This window comes from Corylus avellana, chromosome ca7 (genome assembly GCF_901000735.1).
Source record: "Corylus avellana chromosome ca7, CavTom2PMs-1.0".
Classification (NCBI taxonomy): Eukaryota; Viridiplantae; Streptophyta; class Magnoliopsida; order Fagales; family Betulaceae; genus Corylus; species Corylus avellana.
Window position 1 is genome coordinate 7,327,699 of NC_081547.1, and position 17,082 is coordinate 7,344,780.

A 17,082-nucleotide genomic window follows, 5' to 3' on the forward strand; every position below is an offset into this window, starting at 1 on the left:
TGATCCACGGGTCATAAGGCCTGAATTTTAAAAAAAAAAAAAAAAAAAAAAAAAACATGAGAGTAATTGACTGCAATTAAAAGTTTAAGTGTTCAAATTAAAAGGTTTTGAAGTTTAAAGAATTTGTCCGTGGTAATTGAGAAGTCTAAAATGAAGTTATTCAATTTTTTAAAAAATGGACTTTTAAATTATACATCTTTTGCGATTTTGGAGGATACCGTCCAACTTCTAAAATGCATGGAGAGAGCTGAAGAAACTGTAAAAGGCTCGAGAATTCCCAAATGTGAATCAGCAGTAGCCTTCCCTACAAAGAAAACTCGAGAGAATCTAGGAATGGGGTGGGGTATAGATTGTCTCCGCTCAAACTCACACAAATCCATCAGTCACGAAACCCGATCTGCAAGCAAAAAAAAATCACCAAAACTTTCTTTCTTAGAGTCTCCCAAAGATTCAAACACAATCGGATCGCCTAAATGACCCACAAAGTTTCCAGAATCACTACCTCTGAACAGCCTTAATATGAAGCTTTGCTATCCTATCTCCAAAAAGTTCTGTTCGCGACCTCCTGCTTGTGAATTCACGAGATGTGGAGTAAACTGAATTCGATGAATTCTTCAAATCCACAATTTCAAGATCACATCGCTTGAATTCCAGCGACTTCGCGTGAAGTTTCTTACAACTATCATTCAAGTTGGAAAACTTGGATGAAATTGCAATCTTCAGATAAATCAATTCAAAGGGAACACGAGCAAAACCCCCAAACCCAACACGTAATCCAAAAACAAAAACCCAGATTTCATTTCAGAACCATCAACCTCACCCTCACAACCATCGCCTTCCAATTCATACCTAACATCAACCCAGCTAACCCCAATATCCCTGCTAACAAACGCACCGTTCAAATTCTCACAAAACACACCCACATCTTTCAAACACAAGTCCTCAATTCCCACATTCAAGAACTCAGACAAACCCTCGACCCTCAAACTGGCGAAAACAAATTAACAAAAAAGAAAGAGAGCAAATACTATTCAACTACTATTTGTAAACAAAGAAATAACAACCAAAAATTTCAAACTACACATTATGCTACGACTTCAGAGATATAGAGGAAAAAAAACCCTCAAAACTCAATCTCCTTAGAATCCAGAATCCGGTGCTGTTTTTGGGTATCCAACATACTCCAATTTCACACCCAGAGTCGCAGAAACCGCCCTAAACTTGAGCCTCAAGCCCTCCATCAGTTGTTGAACGCTCTCGTTCTCCGGATCCATAACCGGGTATTTCTTCACCAACTCCTCCATCTGCTTGATCGTCTTCTGTACTCGATCCGAGAACCGAGTCGGATCGACTTGAATAGCGGAGTTCCAGACGTGGATGCAACCATCGTAAAAGCCGAGCTCCTCCCCGGTCTCGAAACCCACTTTCAAGCCCACCTGTTGCCCATCCTCTCTGCCACCAACTAGACCGTGCTCGTAGCCCTCGGAATAGCCTTCCTTGAAGTGAGCTTCTTCCAGATTCAGAGAGGAATCAAAGATGTCCTCCTCCTCCATCACGACGGAAAGAAATATCAGAGTGCCGCCTGCGAAATATCGTATATATTATATATATATGGGCCTAAACCATCCTTTCAGAAATGCCCAGACAGAAATTAGATATGGGCCTAAAACCATCCTTTCGGTCGGCCCAAAGAGCACGAAGCTCCGTAGGTTGCCGCTCTCCTTTTCCAGTAGATCCAATTGGATAAGAGAGAAGCGAGTAGAAAGAGAAAAGCCTCAGCTGTTTGTGGTGCTATCCATAATTCCCATCCCTTTTGATGAGTGAGAGTGAGAATGAGTGAGTGATTCTTTTTTCTTTTGGAATTTTGAGGAAACAAAATCAATCACTGCACGGAAGAAAGGAAGGAGGAAAGATGTCAATGGCATCCGTATCGATTTGCAGAGCAACGATTCCAATTGCCCATAATGCTCACAATCATCCCCTTTCTCTCAAATGCTCTTTCATCAACAACGGCAGCAATAATCCTTTTCTCCTGCAACTGCACCAACCGCACCGTTTTAAACCGTGCAGCGGGAAAGGGAGGGGCATGGTGGTCAGAATGGGCTACGAGGCAGGCGTGGGAGTGATGGCGACCAAGCTGGGCATGATGAGCTACTTCGAGCCCAACGGAAAGGTCGTCCCGGTCACCGTGGTGGGATTTAAAGAAGGAAACATCGTGACCCAGATCAAGACCGAGGCCACCGACGGCTACGACGCCGTCCAGGTCGGCTACCGGAGAGTCAGGGACCGCAAGCTCACAAAGCCAGAGCTGGGTCATTTACAGAAGGTGGATGCCATTCCTATGCGCCATCTTCAGGAGTTTCGATTGGTGTCAGTGGATGGCTTTGAGCCCAACCAGCGGCTTGTGTTTGATGAAATTTTCAAGGAGGGTGATCTTGTTGATGTCGCCGGCACCACCATTGGCAAGGGTTTCCAAGGTTTTGTTCTCTCCCTCTCTCTCTCTCTTCCCATTTTGCTCTTCATTGATGTTGTTAGTATATAACTTCCTTTTCTACTCACAAAAAAAAAAAAACCTTCCTTTTTGAATTTACCTGGGACTTGCAGTGTTGTGTTTGTATGGGAAGCTCCGGGTTTCTGATATAACTCATGCCACATCCTGTCATGACCAATGCTATACTCCTAATTTTCTTTGATTTTTTTTTTTTCTTTTAATTTATGCTGGGTTCATCCTATACCCTTTTACAGAGGGTGTCTGACTCGAGCGCCATGGTCGCATTGGATTAACAGTACCCATACATCAAGTTGTTACATCGCGCATTGGATTAATAGCTCAATGCGTTGATAATCCTATAGACTTTTTGTTAAATACTAGGGACACCTTTCATTAATTCGTGAAAAGACAAGGTTAGGATATTGACTTGCAATTCGTTATATCATTTGACTACCTGGGTGCCTAGAAGTTGCACTTATGGCCTTTTTTTTTTTAAGTTGCAAAGAATATCTGGCATATTTCAGGTTTCAATGGGTATTTGAGTTTGCGAGTTTCTCTTTTCGTTTTAACTTTTCAAAATTATTATGGTAGTGAAGGATTCATGAATATATTTTAGTTCTATATGGCCTAAACATGGGCAAGTTTAGTTTTCTTATTGTATAAAGGGATTAGCAAGCTTTATTAGAAAGATCTGGCGTGTGATCCCTTCCAATCTAGAAATGGTGATTGATTCTAGTCTGGGGATACAGTGCTGGAGCAGAGCACCTTAGTTTTGTGTAAATTGCATTTTGTGAGGCGGAAAGAAAGCCTAGGGTCAAACATGACATTATCCTGTGTGTAATGGCCATGGTCCATAACCTCCGTCGTAATCAATGGAAGCAACTCCTTCCATTGAGATGGCCTGAGAGAAGATAGTAGAGCACAATAAGACCTTTGTGAACCTCTGCCTCAATTGTGTATGCTTTCATTTTTGTACTAGGAGTTAACTTATACCATACGCCCAATTTGCTATATATGATGTTATGATTTACTGCTTGGCCCCCATGTTCATTACACATACATTTTCCCTTTGTTGGGAAACATGGCAGGTGAAAATTTCGGATTTTTTCCTTTCTTTGCCTCTAGCAGCTTGTGAAAATGTATGAAACTGAATAGAATACAAAAAATTACAGGTTTCTTATATTCCTCTTTCTTGTTATATATAATATTGCTCGACTGCCAAGAAAACGAAGGATAAAATATTCTTTTTTTAAAAAAAATATATATATATATATACACATTATGTTTGATTAACAATATATCTCTCGGCTCTTCCTTTATGTTGCAATTTTGGTGGTTGCCTCCTTCATCCGTATGAGCTGGCAGTATGCACTTGCTTATATTTACGTAGTAATTAAAATTTTTAATTATTGCCCTCGGCTTTTTTTGGGGGGACAACTCGAACTTTATAATTTCTTCTCTGTTGAATTGTACACCAAAAAAAAAAAAAAAACAGTTCAACACACTGTAAGGTTTGATGTTTCCCTGTTGTATTTTTGGTTCTTGCAAGCACTGTGCCAAATAAAATATCAGGATATGGAACTTTCAGCTATGCATCTTGGTTCTTAATTGCATTTTTTGTTTTTTGTTTTATTCCTAATTTCTAAAACTATAATGTTCATAGGAGATTTCAGTCATACCAAATTTTATAAGGAGAAGATATAGAAGTTTTTAAGGGCATCTAGTTACCTGCACTCTATTTCAAGCACGGATATATCTGTCCAAAGTTGCACTCTAGTCTCACAAAGATGTTGTGTTGAGGACATTGGTTTTTGAACCTAATGTTTCAAAGTTGCACTCTATATATTCAAAGCATACAGGCAGACACATGCATAAATACCTACTATTGTGAATGAGTGTATTGGATTATGGAAGTATGCCATTTATGTTTTCACTTTGAGTACGTCCTGTGATAATGTCTTTCCACAGTTGAGAATTAGTCTACTGACTCTACTCTATAATGTCTTCAGCTCCAATTTCTCTTTGTTTTAAAGCTTCTAATGTCCAATGGGGCACTCATATTGTAGATATATTGGCTGTGCAGTGTCTTCAAGTTATCTCAAGGTTTGACTCTAGTTGTACCTCTTTTTTGTTTAATTTTACTGCAGGTGGAATCAAGCGGCACAACTTTAAAAGAGGTCCAATGACCCACGGTTCCAAGAGTCATAGAGCTCTTGGATCCATTGGTGCTGGAACAACACCAGGTCGTGTATACAAGGGAAAGAAGATGCCTGGAAGGATGGGAGGAACCAAGACAAAGATCAGAAAGCTTAAGATTGTCAAAGTTGACAATGATCTTAATGTTGTCATGATTAAAGGTGCTCTTCCCGGTAAGCCAGGAAATCTTTTAAGGATAACTCCAGCAAAGATTGTAGGGAAGAATATTCCAAAGAGTTAGGCTTTTTTTAACTTCTTGTTTTATCGTTGTGTATTTTTGCGTTGTCAAATTACTGTAACACTTACTGATTGTTAGCATATTGTCATTCAGCATTATATATATTGTCTTTGGCCTTTTTAATAGATTATGCTAATCATGGCTTTTGACTTGCTGTGTTGTCTGCGTTCTCAAGAGAAACCTTTACATGTAAAAGGAATGGGAAAGTAGCAGATAGTGTACCCTTTGCCCATATCAGTAGCCTTCTTTATTCGGAAGTTTGTTGTTTCTGATACCAGTTGATTGGTCGAGAAAGGAGTGAATGCTACACATGTGAAGGTTCTACAAAGGAAAATTTGTGGTTTGCCCCTTTTGTTCAGAAATAATTTGACAAATTGTGTTCATGGTCATGCCAGATTTTGTTTTGAATTTATAGGGATGTTGAAGATTTTGCTACAGTCCGGTGGGAGCCAGGCTTAACTAAGCCCACCATCAAAGGACTTGAGATGAAAACATTGCAAATTTGGATAGGTAAAAGACTTTGCAACAGAAAAGGCCTTGCTGCATCCAGTAAAGAGAGCAAAAAGAAAAGAAAATTCGTGGTGAGCTCTTGGGTGCCTAAATCTTGACAAGTGGCATTTTAGAAGTGGTAAAATTGTGCCAAGCAAACTGTTATTTTATAATTTAATGTTACCTTAATTCGATCCACCAAGGATTAAAATTGGTATACATAACATATTAGTTTGAGCATCAAAACTGGGGAATTAGGAAAACAAATAGATAAATTAAAATAATTTGTTTGTCAGTAGATCTATGAGATAAGTTTTGAATATGGGTAAAAATTATTTACGTATGTAGTCATTGAAAATAAGCAAAAGCAACCTTCTTAACCTCAAATATGCCAATTAGAATAATAAGCATCAACACTAAATAAATAATTGTTAAATAGTGCACTAAAATTAATAATATTACCTCCCCAATAATAATAAAATTTAACATTTTAAATGGTGTTAGGTGACTAAAATTGTTAAATAGGCCAAAACAAAAATTTCACTAACAATGGTTATTAAAAAGTAGGTTGAAAAAGAACAAAAAATTAATTTATAAATGGATTTAGGGTGGCTAAATATGTGACAAGTAGCATTTTTTGACTGGTTTTTGTTGTTTAATGTTGATTTAATTCGATTCACCCAACCGTTACCATAGAGTAGAAATCAACATTTGTTTGAAATAAATGAAATCCTCTATAATATTTTTTTATCTCTCTTTTTATTTTTATTTTTTTTTTCTTTTTCATTATTATTATTATTATTTGTATTTTTTATTATTCTTTTCGAAGATTTTTTGCAAAAAAAAAAAAAAAAGGCATAATTTGGGATGTCTGTTGGTGTGCAATCAACCCTTATATAACCTTTTTTCTTGTACTTTTTCTTTCTTTACATATATATGCGCAACACAGCATGCCCACATGCCCATCTACTGATGACAAGATTCTCAGAACAGATGTAACAAAATAATGAAGAGCAAAACCAAAAGAAATGTTCCAAATCCAAACCCAAAGCCATCAGCATCATAGCCAGAGCTATTGGGTTGCTGGGTGACAGAAAGAGACGGCAAGCCCAGAGTGGGAAAAAACAAAGAGAGCAAGTGTATAAGCAGCAAAAGCAAAAGCAGCAGCAGTATCAGAACAGACAAGGCGGCTGTGCCTTCTGCGTCTACCCCAATCCTAGTTACAGAAAGCACAGACTCCAGAAAGGTTTGTAGGGTAGGCCCACAGAGGAACAATCCCAAGGCTGCCACCACAAGAGAAGGCACCAGTGGTGATGGTCCTCTCTCTCCCATTACTCCTGGCCTTCAACCATCTTGAGGGTTAAAAACTAGGATATTGTGTGTATATATATGTAGCAGCATTGTGGTAGTTGCAGGTGGAGATGACTTCTAAGCAGTTTGATTCTTTTATTTGTTTAATATATGATTAGTTGAGCTATGCCAACAGCATTCCTGTTGTGTAGCATTTGAATTTAGCTTGGAGGACAACAACAGGATTTGTCAAAGATTAATTGAGAAGGAAATTTGCTCTACACGGAATTTTTTATGCATTACATTCCACGGAGGATGGAATGTTGGGAAGTATTTATTTAACTGATTTTCTTTTTTTTTTTAGGTCTGGTTTTCGATGCCTTCAAGAAGCTTGTATCTCTAACAATGATAATGACATGTAATAGTAGTATAAAAAAAAAATGTAAATCAGGCGTGGAGTTGGAGCAGTTGGATGCCTTGTGGAAACGGATAATATTTCATTATGTTATCCACAGTTTAAAGGCAAAGAAAAATAGATCCATGATAAGTCAACAGGGAGCCCTTAAAACCCCTCCAACCCCATTTTATGTCTCCTCTACACCAATAAAGAAAAGAAAAGAAAAAAAAAAAGAATAGAATTTGATGGTATCATGATATCATCAAAACATGATACTAAAGAGTAGAAACATCATATTACAAAAGGAGTCATTATGGGCAATCGACACAGTACATTCCTAGGCCCCCCGAAAAAAAACATGAGAACAAAAAAGGGTACATTCCTAGTAATATGGTATGAAATATGGAATAGTTGTGCAGCACTGTCCAAAATGAAAAAGAAAATAGTGGAAAGGCTGCAATCACCCTGCCAGCATAGTTATGTTTATGGAACACAATATGATTTCTTTTCCCCCCTCTTAGGACTATTCTTAGAATTTAGCTTCATTTCCTACAGTTTTTGGTAGCAATTCCATACATATACATAATACATGCACACATATACAGAAAGACATGTACACATGGGAGTAGAGAAAGAATGGAGAAGAAGCTGAGTCACTGAATAGAAATGATTTTCATCAGAAAATACAGAATGTTGCCCGTAAACTCGAGTTTCTGATCATCTTCATGTTAAATTATCCAGATAATAGACATGCAGGCAAAAAGAGAGAGACAGAGAGACAGGGGCTACTGTTATATAACTAAGTTTTACACTGTTATTACTGCATTTGTTATCCTGCACTATGCTGCAACTACAAAAGTACAACCCTGTATACAGCTAACTGAAAAGATGATGCAGATCTGGCTACACTCACTCTCCATCTATACCTCTGTCCAAGGATGATGTAGGACTATACCGCAGATGTTGCTCATAAAAATTGATCAACTGGAAAGAGAATAATATAGGTCAGAAAAATAGTGCAACAGACTAACAACAATATTTCATTTATATTTGACACCAAATGCAATGTTGATAAGGAAGACCAGAATCACAACGACGAGAGTCAATTACCAGAAGTGGATCATTAGCCTTGAGAAACTTGTTATCCACCACCACTTCTGTTCCATCAGACCTTTATAAAAAGCAACACAATAATCAGGCTATAGAAGCATGTAAAGAGAAACATGGCATCCATATGAACAAACCGATCCAATAAAAAAAGCTGAAATGCTTACTTCTAGATCTCTTTACTAAAAAAAGGAAGGAAAAAAAAAATAAAAATTCAAGCACCCTGACATGATCAGAATTCACCAACTATTTGCTAAATCCTATCAAAAGCCCACATTATAAGGGACTTCAAATTTGCAAAGTTCATCAAACCAAGCAGCTTCTACCAGTTTTTATTTTCAAACCAATTTACTTCTTAATGAAGATCAATCCAAGTGAGAGGTCCAGTGAACTATAAGAGAACCTTTAGGAGTTGATCCTGGTGTACAATATAATGGTTGATATTATTTCAGCATTGAGAAATCCTGTTTTATTCTCCCAGTTTTAATCATTTGAGAAATTTCCACAACTGACAATCTAAATATTCAAAGGCTTTCTCTGTTCATGGATACAGTTGAGGCTGAATATAAGCATATACTTCCATCCACACAGCTTGCTGCCCAGGGATGATAATATTTAATGCTTACAAGCATCGTGCTTCATCACACTACTGACTAAATCTATGCACAAGAACAATCAGAAAAAACCTACCAGAAGAGAGAGAAATTAGCTCAGGGTACATCTCGAATATACATAATGGACTCATTTAGTCAATTGAGTTATAAGCTCTAGTATGGACAAACTGTTAACCAGCTTGCATGGTTCCCACTTCCCTTCTCAATGAAACCACCAACTTTATTAGTTCTATGTAAAACATAAACCTTAGAGCAATATAGTGTCTTTCTAAACACAATGGGCCCAAAAGGTAGACAACAGTTCCAATGAGGTCCATCAGAGTTAGAAGATGACTATTCAACTAAATTACATACTTTGGCTCAACTTAGCACCAGGAAACTAAAGCTCTAAGTCATGTCCTCCGGATTAATCATAATAATATGGTAAGCAATGTCCAGGTGCAGGCTTTATAAACAAAATAGTCAACACATTCATAGGGAAGCAAACCTTTTAATAGAATCAGAAACATCATTGCAAAATGTCTAGGTTGCCAAATGTACATGTCATATATAAGATGGCATATATACCACATACAGCTGAACTGGTACAACCCATCACTTATCATTCATATCTAAGAAGTACATTACTCGGAAAATTTCATAAAATTTCTCATATATGTAGTAATGGTATGATAGAAGAAAGAGTTAGCCTTGTTGGTAAAATCAAGAGTGAAGTGATGAAGATCCAGCAAGAATCAGACTCTGACACATGATAATATTCCAACAATGAAATGCCCAACTGATCATGCAAGCCCTAAAGCAACTTTAAGTGTGATAGCAGTATTAATTCAAGAATAAAAACAAATAAATCATGCTTGAGAGAGAAAGAAGGGGGGGGCGCACAGAAATGGAGACAGACAGACAGACAAAATTTAGAAGTAGCTTTTGAAACAAATAAAGCATGATATAGTAACAAAGAAAAGAAAGAAGTTTGTGCTTCCCAGGGATCCATTAAGGGCTAATTGCATAATAGTTTAAAAAGGGTGTTAAATTAATTGCTGGAGCAAAGAGGTATTATCTATATTCCGATAAGAGACCTAGCCACGATTAAAGTATTCTTGACTATATACGTGCCAGGCGTGCCTTTATATGGATGTGTGTGCGCGCATGTACACAACATGTATACATATATCAAGGAAGACCATCAGTCCTGTCAGGCCAGCTGAGCTGACCGGACAAAACTTTAGTTTTTTGCTGACCCATTTAGCCCCGTCTAGAGGAAATGCATAAAGGCTCAGGGAGACAACTCTTAGTCTGGAGCAGGGGTTTGGGGCAGAGCATTCACGATCTAAAGAGGGGAAGAAATATTTCTTCATAAATACAAGTCATCGGTTGCGGATCCAAAGAGGGGATAATGGCACCATTGCCATCCCTGCTCTCAACTTAGGCATGATAAGATTCTACAACCATGGCTGTTCCTAGTTAGGTGAGATGCCATCTTTCACTCCTATAAGAGATGTTCCCTCTATATATATATATATATATATTTTATAAGTATGTTCCCTAAAAATATTTTAAAAGATTAAAATTAGAAACTTATTACAACTTCAAGCTTAATATATTTGTCAACTACTGTAAGCACTCTGAGTCTACATTTACTCATCTGATGTAACGAAATGTATAGCCATCAATCAATTTAGTTTTCTTCCCACCATCCATCAACTTGTGTAAGCATAAAGATTGTCTATCATTACTGTTTTTTTCTAATAGCTAATTGAAGTTCATTAAAAATCAAAGGGCACACCCAAGTATACAAGCAGTATACAAGAGAAACACCTAACCAAAAAAAGAAAATAGATTGTCTATCATTACTGCTGTATGCACCAAGTCTACTTTATTCCTGGTCACCAAACTATTTCAACTACCCTGATATATTCCTTTCTAGCAATCGTCCACGACATGAGAATTTTGTTAACTAATGATAACTTGTACGCACCACAAACAGCCGAATTGTTTTGGCATCATAAGGAAAACCTCCCAAATTTCTGACACAAGATCAAGTTATTCCTAAACCACTCAATAACTTTTTGTAGGGTTCATCTTACTCCAAATCCACAGTTGGATCAAATGCTTTCTACATATCCACCATGCATGCCAATTATCAAAGGGATCCAAATCAGTATACCATGCGTACCAATTATCAAAGGGAGATCCATCTTCGGCAGTTATATGATCCAGTCTTATACTTCTCTATTTAAAGAAAGTTCAATTTTCACCACTACATGGACAACATAGCTCTTGATCTCTGATCAACTTGATATTCAGAGTATAGTAGGCATATAAGAACATATGAAATACAATGGTGGATTTAGAAAAATATGGTTCCCAGAAAAAGTAACAAAGTGGTGCAATGGTAGCTTTACTTTACACCAGTGTCAAAGGATCCATCCCCATACATATATATGTGATGAATACATATTACATACACAAAATATTAGAGGTAAGATAATATGTAAAATAAGACTGATTGACAATTTTATACAATTTGTATACTGATGCAAATTATGAAAAAGAAAAAGATAAGCTCAATGACATGCTACACTGATTGAAACTTGGCATTAAACATTATTTGCCTTAGATATTGCAGTAGCAGTTATATAAGATCAACCATAAATGGCACAAGTCAATTAGTCTGGTGGGAGACAAGAAAAAATTACGTATACAACATTTGAAAATCATACACATTCACAAAAAATAAAATAAATTTCGAGCAATTTAGAATATATAGGAAAATAAATAGGAAAACAAAAAAAAATGGCAAACAAGAAAAAAAGTCTTGGCTAGTTGCATTCGAAGAGGGGCTGGCTGTGGGTTAAATGTATGCACAGCAGCACAAGAAAATAAATTATCACTGAGAAGAATAAGAAAGACAGAAAACTTTAAACTTTAGTAGGGCTTTCTAGATGAATCAATGGAATCACACCAATATACGGAAATAACAAAAAAAAAAAAAGCAGATTTACAGATGTTCTTGTTCATCATATGTCAAACTATTCTACAAGAGCTAAGCTTTTTATAAGAAAACTAACACAGAATACAATAAGACCTGGACAAAACCCAACCAAGAATAAAATAGAAAAAACTCAACCAAGCAACCATGGATTTCAACAATAAAATACCAGTATCTATTAAATCACCCATCTCTGATATGAAATACTTGGTTTTCTTCTGATTTAATGAGACTGAAACCATGTTGATTTAAACATGCCCAAAAACAGTATACTAGAATACCTCTAGTATATAGAAACCATGGGAGGGAAAATTCCAGTGTCAATTAAGTGCAGCCATATGGTAAAATCCCACAACCTTGAGATTGTATGTTAACTTCGACCTAAAGTCTGACAAAATATTGAAACTTTTGATTTCTTATAATATTTTGCATAGAAATCCCTAAAACAGTTTTTTGAAAGAAAATAAGATCAAACATAGAAGTTTGAGACATAGGCCTATCTTTAATAACTATAACCATGACCTAAAATCTTTAACTATTGAAATTAACCTATCTGAATGATCCTATTTACCAACTTCTAACTTCTGTAGTCACAATCTCCAGTTGTTTCCCCTTCCCATTAACATACATAACCATGTTATCCATCCTCTTTGGCTAGAAATTCTAATTCCAAGACACTATAAAACTTTATATTTATTGGACTAATTTTTTTTGCCTGCGCTGGTCCATGGCTTGAAACTCTTCTCTAATTCTGCTTATACATGGCACCAAAGCATCCTGCACTTTCTAAGGGGAGAAGAGAAAATTCTCTCTCTAATCAACAAACAAAGTAGATTTTTTTCCTTGCTCAACATGCTCCTTACTAAACTCTAGCAAACATAAAAGGATACCTCATCAACAACTTTTAGAAACAGTTCCTGGTTCAAGTGGGGAATAGAAAATCACGAATGCTTTATCGAGAGCGCGCAATGTTCCAAACAATATCAAAAGGTTGGAAAAGACGATAACTAATCAAACATAAAATCTGTCCCAGATTGACATAATTATAAGCTGCACTTGCATTGTCCAAGATATTTAAGCGACTAAAATTCTAAGGTAAAGCTGTAGAAAAGCCATCCAAGTAGAGAAGAAGACAGATCTACATCTAATTCTACAAGATTTGATGCAATATGTAAAGCAATCCATGACTACGCCAATCTTCCACAAGTTGTCTGAATGGAATTTACTATTAGATCAAAGTAGGGGAACAAAAGATAAGCTCAATCACATCTAAACTAAAAAAAAAAACACAAATGAAGATATTACGCAGAACCCAGTTGTAGACCATAAGATTTTTGGCATATGTTGACAACTGAGGCTCTATAACTTTCTATTTATTCTTTTACTTAAGGAAAAATCTTTCCCACAAACTTGATAAGAAACTGATGTTCAGTATAGATAACTGGTAATATACATCTAATAGAGTGCATTTCTCCTGATCTATGAAATGCATTATCTATACCTGGACCAAAAAAGAAAAAAAAACTCTGGAATATTTTACCATTAGGAGAAACAAATGACAAACCTATTCTTAAAGAGTATAGAAAACTAAAAATTGAGTCGGATTACAAACCTCATGGCCATAAAGGTTACTAACACATCCTGGACATTGTTTGATACAGAAGCTGAGTAGCCCATTGGCCTGACAATCCTGGTGATATTAGATGCATTTTTTAAACCACCAATCCCATTCCTGCTACTTGAATTCTCCCCTGGGAAACCAGGATTTCCAGTCCCAGGTGCTTGAACTCTACCGCCAGAGCCACCACTTCTGGTTCTTGTATTAGCAATATGTGTAACAACTGGTTCACACGGGCATGACTCTTGTTTAAACCTCTTCACAGAACCAGACTTCCTTCTCTTAGCTCCTGTGCGGCGATTGCTCTGAACTGGTTCAACACAGTCAGCCTTGGAAACCCCGTCTACAGGGCCATCACCTTCTGAAGCTTTGGCTTCTTCAAAATGTATTGCAAGCTCATCCATGTTGACCTCGTTGGTAAACATTGTTGTTTTAAGCTCACTAAGCTTTGGATCATACTCATTTCCATCTTTGCTGTTATCAATTTGTTGAAAAATATTCCCACAACCATTCTCAACACCAATTTGCTTGGCAGTTTCAAGATTTTTCATGTCACCCTTACTATTTCCTTCATGAGTAGATTGAGGGACAGCACAAAAATCGGTTAGGCTTGATTTGTTGGGAAGGCCAGTTTTCACAGTTTCACTAACAATGCTTATTTCTACATCTGTTACATCATAGTCAGTAATGTTGGAATGCTGCTGCTTCTTCTTGGGTTGGGTATTAGGTGTCCCATGTTTGCGCTTGCGTTTCCGATGCTTTCCTGATCGCGTGCTTCAAAACCAGGAGCAGAACAAATTATAAATTCATAAATAGAAAAAGTACAATCAATTGATAGACTCTAACATGCCTTCATTCAATTGATAAGGAGAGTGAGGGAAGGAAAAATGGATTTAAAGCTTTACATTTGCAGCTGTTGTTTGTTGATAAAACAAATAAGCCCAATTAAGCTCAGCCAAACAACAATCTAGAAGTAAATGAGTTTATTAATTTTTCCTTTGTGAACTTAGCCACAAAAATTGTTAGCAAATGCATTCCTTTTACCTCTGATTTTCTCGCTAACCAAATGAAGATGTGCAAATCATGGAAAGGAAATTAAAGGGAGTACCTCTCTTCAAATGCATCAATAACATCAGAGCACGCCTGGAGATTCTCTAAAGGCTCCCAAGTGTTTGCTGCCTCTGGCCATCCGCGCCTTCAATATAGAATAACAACAATATTTCCCAGAATCTATACTCACATTTAATTGATTTGATATACCACAACACACTAAATAGAGAAAGGTAAGTTAAGAATTGATTACAGAAAGGGATAAGAGGGAGACTCACCATTTGATTAGGTATTGAAGCTGGCCCTATTTTTCGCAACATTTAGGTGTCCACCATCATCCATCCACACATACCGCCAGCAACAATAAAAATATGCAACACTCATTATTTATATAACCCCAATAAAGCCATCCAAAGAAGAAAAGAAAAACAAGAATTTAGCAGTGGGGGATGCCAATGTAGTATTTGCCTCTCTAATCTAATGAACTGGATACCCCCCACCCCCCAAAAAAAAGAAAAAAAAATCTGTATACACAAGTATCCCAAGTGTTTGTTTGCTTACTTTGCTGCTAATCTGCTAGCCATCTACCAGTATTTCCTCTTCGGGTTCTGTTTATTGGTTTTTATTACATTAAATCTACACTTAAAACTTTAAAAAAAAAAGGTGGAGTCCATTTTTATAATATTAAAAAAGAAAATTAACAATATATCATTATTATAGCATAAATTGTCGTCTTTTAATAGGTGCAAAACCAAATAATTAATTCAGCTTACCACATGTTAAAAGTTTTCCCCAAAATTTCAAACTTTTACAGTTTTTTTAATTCAAAGTTTGGGTAAAAATATTCCAAGCAAAAAACTAGTTTTTCTTCTTTTTTTTCCCCTTTTCAAATTTTGCAGTCATCTTAACTCTCCTAAAAATATTGTATTTCAATCCTATAATATTTTCCGTCTCTCTCCACCAAAACCCCTGTAAACACCCCCCCCTCTCTTTCCTTTCTTAATTAGGAATCTCCAAAGCTAGTTTGTAAGATTGAGCAAAATTCCCCCTTTTACATCTCTTTTTATATCATAGGCCAATCTATGTTAATCACACAGTCGTATCAATAATCTTTCATGAGCCAAACCTCTTCTGTAAAACTAAATTAAGGTCGAATTGTGTATGAACTCTCAGACACGCTGTAAAGTAATCTATTTGTTTGCACTTAGAAGAGTAACATGTGTATCTATGTCTATGTGTGTTAGAAGCAAATTACAGTAATTTTAGTCCATAAATTCAAACTAGCTCAAAATTGCATAATAAAACATTCAAACTGGTTCAAGGTCAATTTATTATTAGGGATTAATTCAAAAGCAAACGAATATAGTTTTTGATTTGTCAACACATTAGTGTGCTTTCTTCACGAAATCTTGCCTCCGCCAGGGAAAAAAAAAAGAAAAAGGTATATTTTTAAGAAGCATTTGGGTTTCCCTGATAAAACTTTTAGAACCAAACAAATGGGTCTTCAAGAGAGAGAGAGGGAGAGAGTTAAAAGTGTTACCTTGCGAACCCTTTTGCGGCGAATGGCCTCGATTTCGTAGAAGCCGTCGTCGAGCTTGGGACGCTCAGCAGCAGCGTCGTCGTCGTCAGCAGGGGCTTCGTCATCTTCAACCTTATCTTCTTCATCCTCCTCCTCTACCTCTTCTTCCGCCTCTTCGGCAGCAGCGGCAGAAGGGTCTTCAACTTGGTCCCCCCGCTCTTTCCCTTTCTGGGTCTGATCATTTTCACCCAAAAGCGCCGCCAATGAGTCCCCCCCACCACCAGAAGCAGCTTCGCTTGGAGGAGCCACTGCCTCGGCGCCACTGTTCCTCTTCTTCCCTCCTCCTCCTCCTTTCATTTTCTTAACAAGTACCAAAAGAGAACGAAACTATATGAGAGTGAGAGAGAGAGAGACAGAAAGCGAGAAGGAGCAGTCACATTTATCGCTCTCTGGGTATTGCAGAGATTTGCTACACACTTCTTCTTCCTCTTTGCCTTTGTATCTCTCTGGGCGTGCGTGTGCCTGTTGGAGTCCCCAACCCCAAGCCCAAGCGCCACGCCAATTCCCAAATGACACTGTTCCTTTTCAGCCTTCAGGCTTGCTTTCGGTACCTTTTTCAATTCTTTTTTTTTTTTCTTTTTTTTTTTTTTTTAAGGAGAGTGTGGTGGGGTTGGATTTTTGATAAATTTCAGTAAGTTTTCCCTCCTTATCCCGCCTCTTTATTTCCGAGAAACTTTTTTTATATAAAAATGAATGTGTACATTAAAATGAAAAAAAAAAAAAAAGAAAAAAAGAGAGTAATATTTTTGTAACGAGTAATGTTAGGTATCATTTTTTTTTTCTCATAAAGTTGATGTAGCTTTCAAAATCATTATTCAATCAAAATTCAAGTACGATTCATCTAAAATTTAATGGTAATTTTAAAAACCACATCAGCTTTAGGAGAATAAAAAAATAGTAGTACATAACATTACTCATTTGCGACGGTTTAGTGATTTAGAATTAAAATTTCAGCCAAATTTGGTAGAGAATTAAAGTTTATTAGAAAATCCTTCACACCTTCCATAACAACCTAATAATTTTT

The 17,082-nt window shown here is 36.8% G+C and overlaps 3 protein-coding genes across 3 annotated transcripts; 1 reads left to right on the plus strand and 2 right to left on the minus strand.

Annotated features, from left to right (window-relative positions):
• Window positions 1–778: 778 nt before the first annotated feature.
• On the minus strand, window positions 779–1,577 carry LOC132187558 (uncharacterized). Its single transcript, XM_059601905.1, has one exon. The coding sequence runs from the start codon at window positions 1,551–1,553 to the stop codon at window positions 1,140–1,142; it is 414 nt and encodes a 137-aa protein (XP_059457888.1). The 5' UTR covers window positions 1,554–1,577; the 3' UTR covers window positions 779–1,139.
• A 179-nt stretch (window positions 1,578–1,756) lies between these two features.
• LOC132188409 (large ribosomal subunit protein uL3c) lies at window positions 1,757–5,076 on the plus strand. The gene is made up of 2 exons (XM_059602851.1): window positions 1,757–2,477; window positions 4,639–5,076. The coding sequence occupies exons 1-2, from the start codon at window positions 1,913–1,915 to the stop codon at window positions 4,926–4,928; spliced, it is 855 nt and encodes a 284-aa protein (XP_059458834.1). The 5' UTR covers window positions 1,757–1,912; the 3' UTR covers window positions 4,929–5,076.
• Window positions 5,077–7,738: 2,662 nt separating this feature from the next.
• On the minus strand, window positions 7,739–16,583 carry LOC132186749 (chromo domain protein LHP1). Its single transcript, XM_059600779.1, has 6 exons — window positions 16,020–16,583; window positions 14,758–14,783; window positions 14,538–14,624; window positions 13,424–14,203; window positions 8,212–8,272; window positions 7,739–8,085 (listed from the first exon to the last, which is right to left on the minus strand). The coding sequence occupies exons 1-6, from the start codon at window positions 16,353–16,355 to the stop codon at window positions 8,011–8,013; spliced, it is 1,365 nt and encodes a 454-aa protein (XP_059456762.1). The 5' UTR covers window positions 16,356–16,583; the 3' UTR covers window positions 7,739–8,010.
• Window positions 16,584–17,082: the final 499 nt, after the last annotated feature.

Coding starts and splice junctions, on each gene's coding strand:
- LOC132187558 (XM_059601905.1), bottom strand. CDS start 1,553: ATGGAGGAGGAGGACATCTTTGATTCCTCTCTGAATCTGGAAGAAGCT.
- LOC132188409 (XM_059602851.1), top strand. CDS start 1,913: ATGTCAATGGCATCCGTATCGATTTGCAGAGCAACGATTCCAATTGCC. Junction 2,478..4,638: donor CATTGGCAAGGGTTTCCAAG/GTTTTGTTCTCT, acceptor ATTTTACTGCAG/GTGGAATCAAGCGGCACAAC.
- LOC132186749 (XM_059600779.1), bottom strand. CDS start 16,355: ATGAAAGGAGGAGGAGGAGGGAAGAAGAGGAACAGTGGCGCCGAGGCA. Junction 14,625..14,757: donor CTTCAATACCTAATCAAATG/GTGAGTCTCCCT, acceptor TCTATATTGAAG/GCGCGGATGGCCAGAGGCAG. Junction 14,204..14,537: donor ATTGATGCATTTGAAGAGAG/GTACTCCCTTTA, acceptor CTGGTTTTGAAG/CACGCGATCAGGAAAGCATC.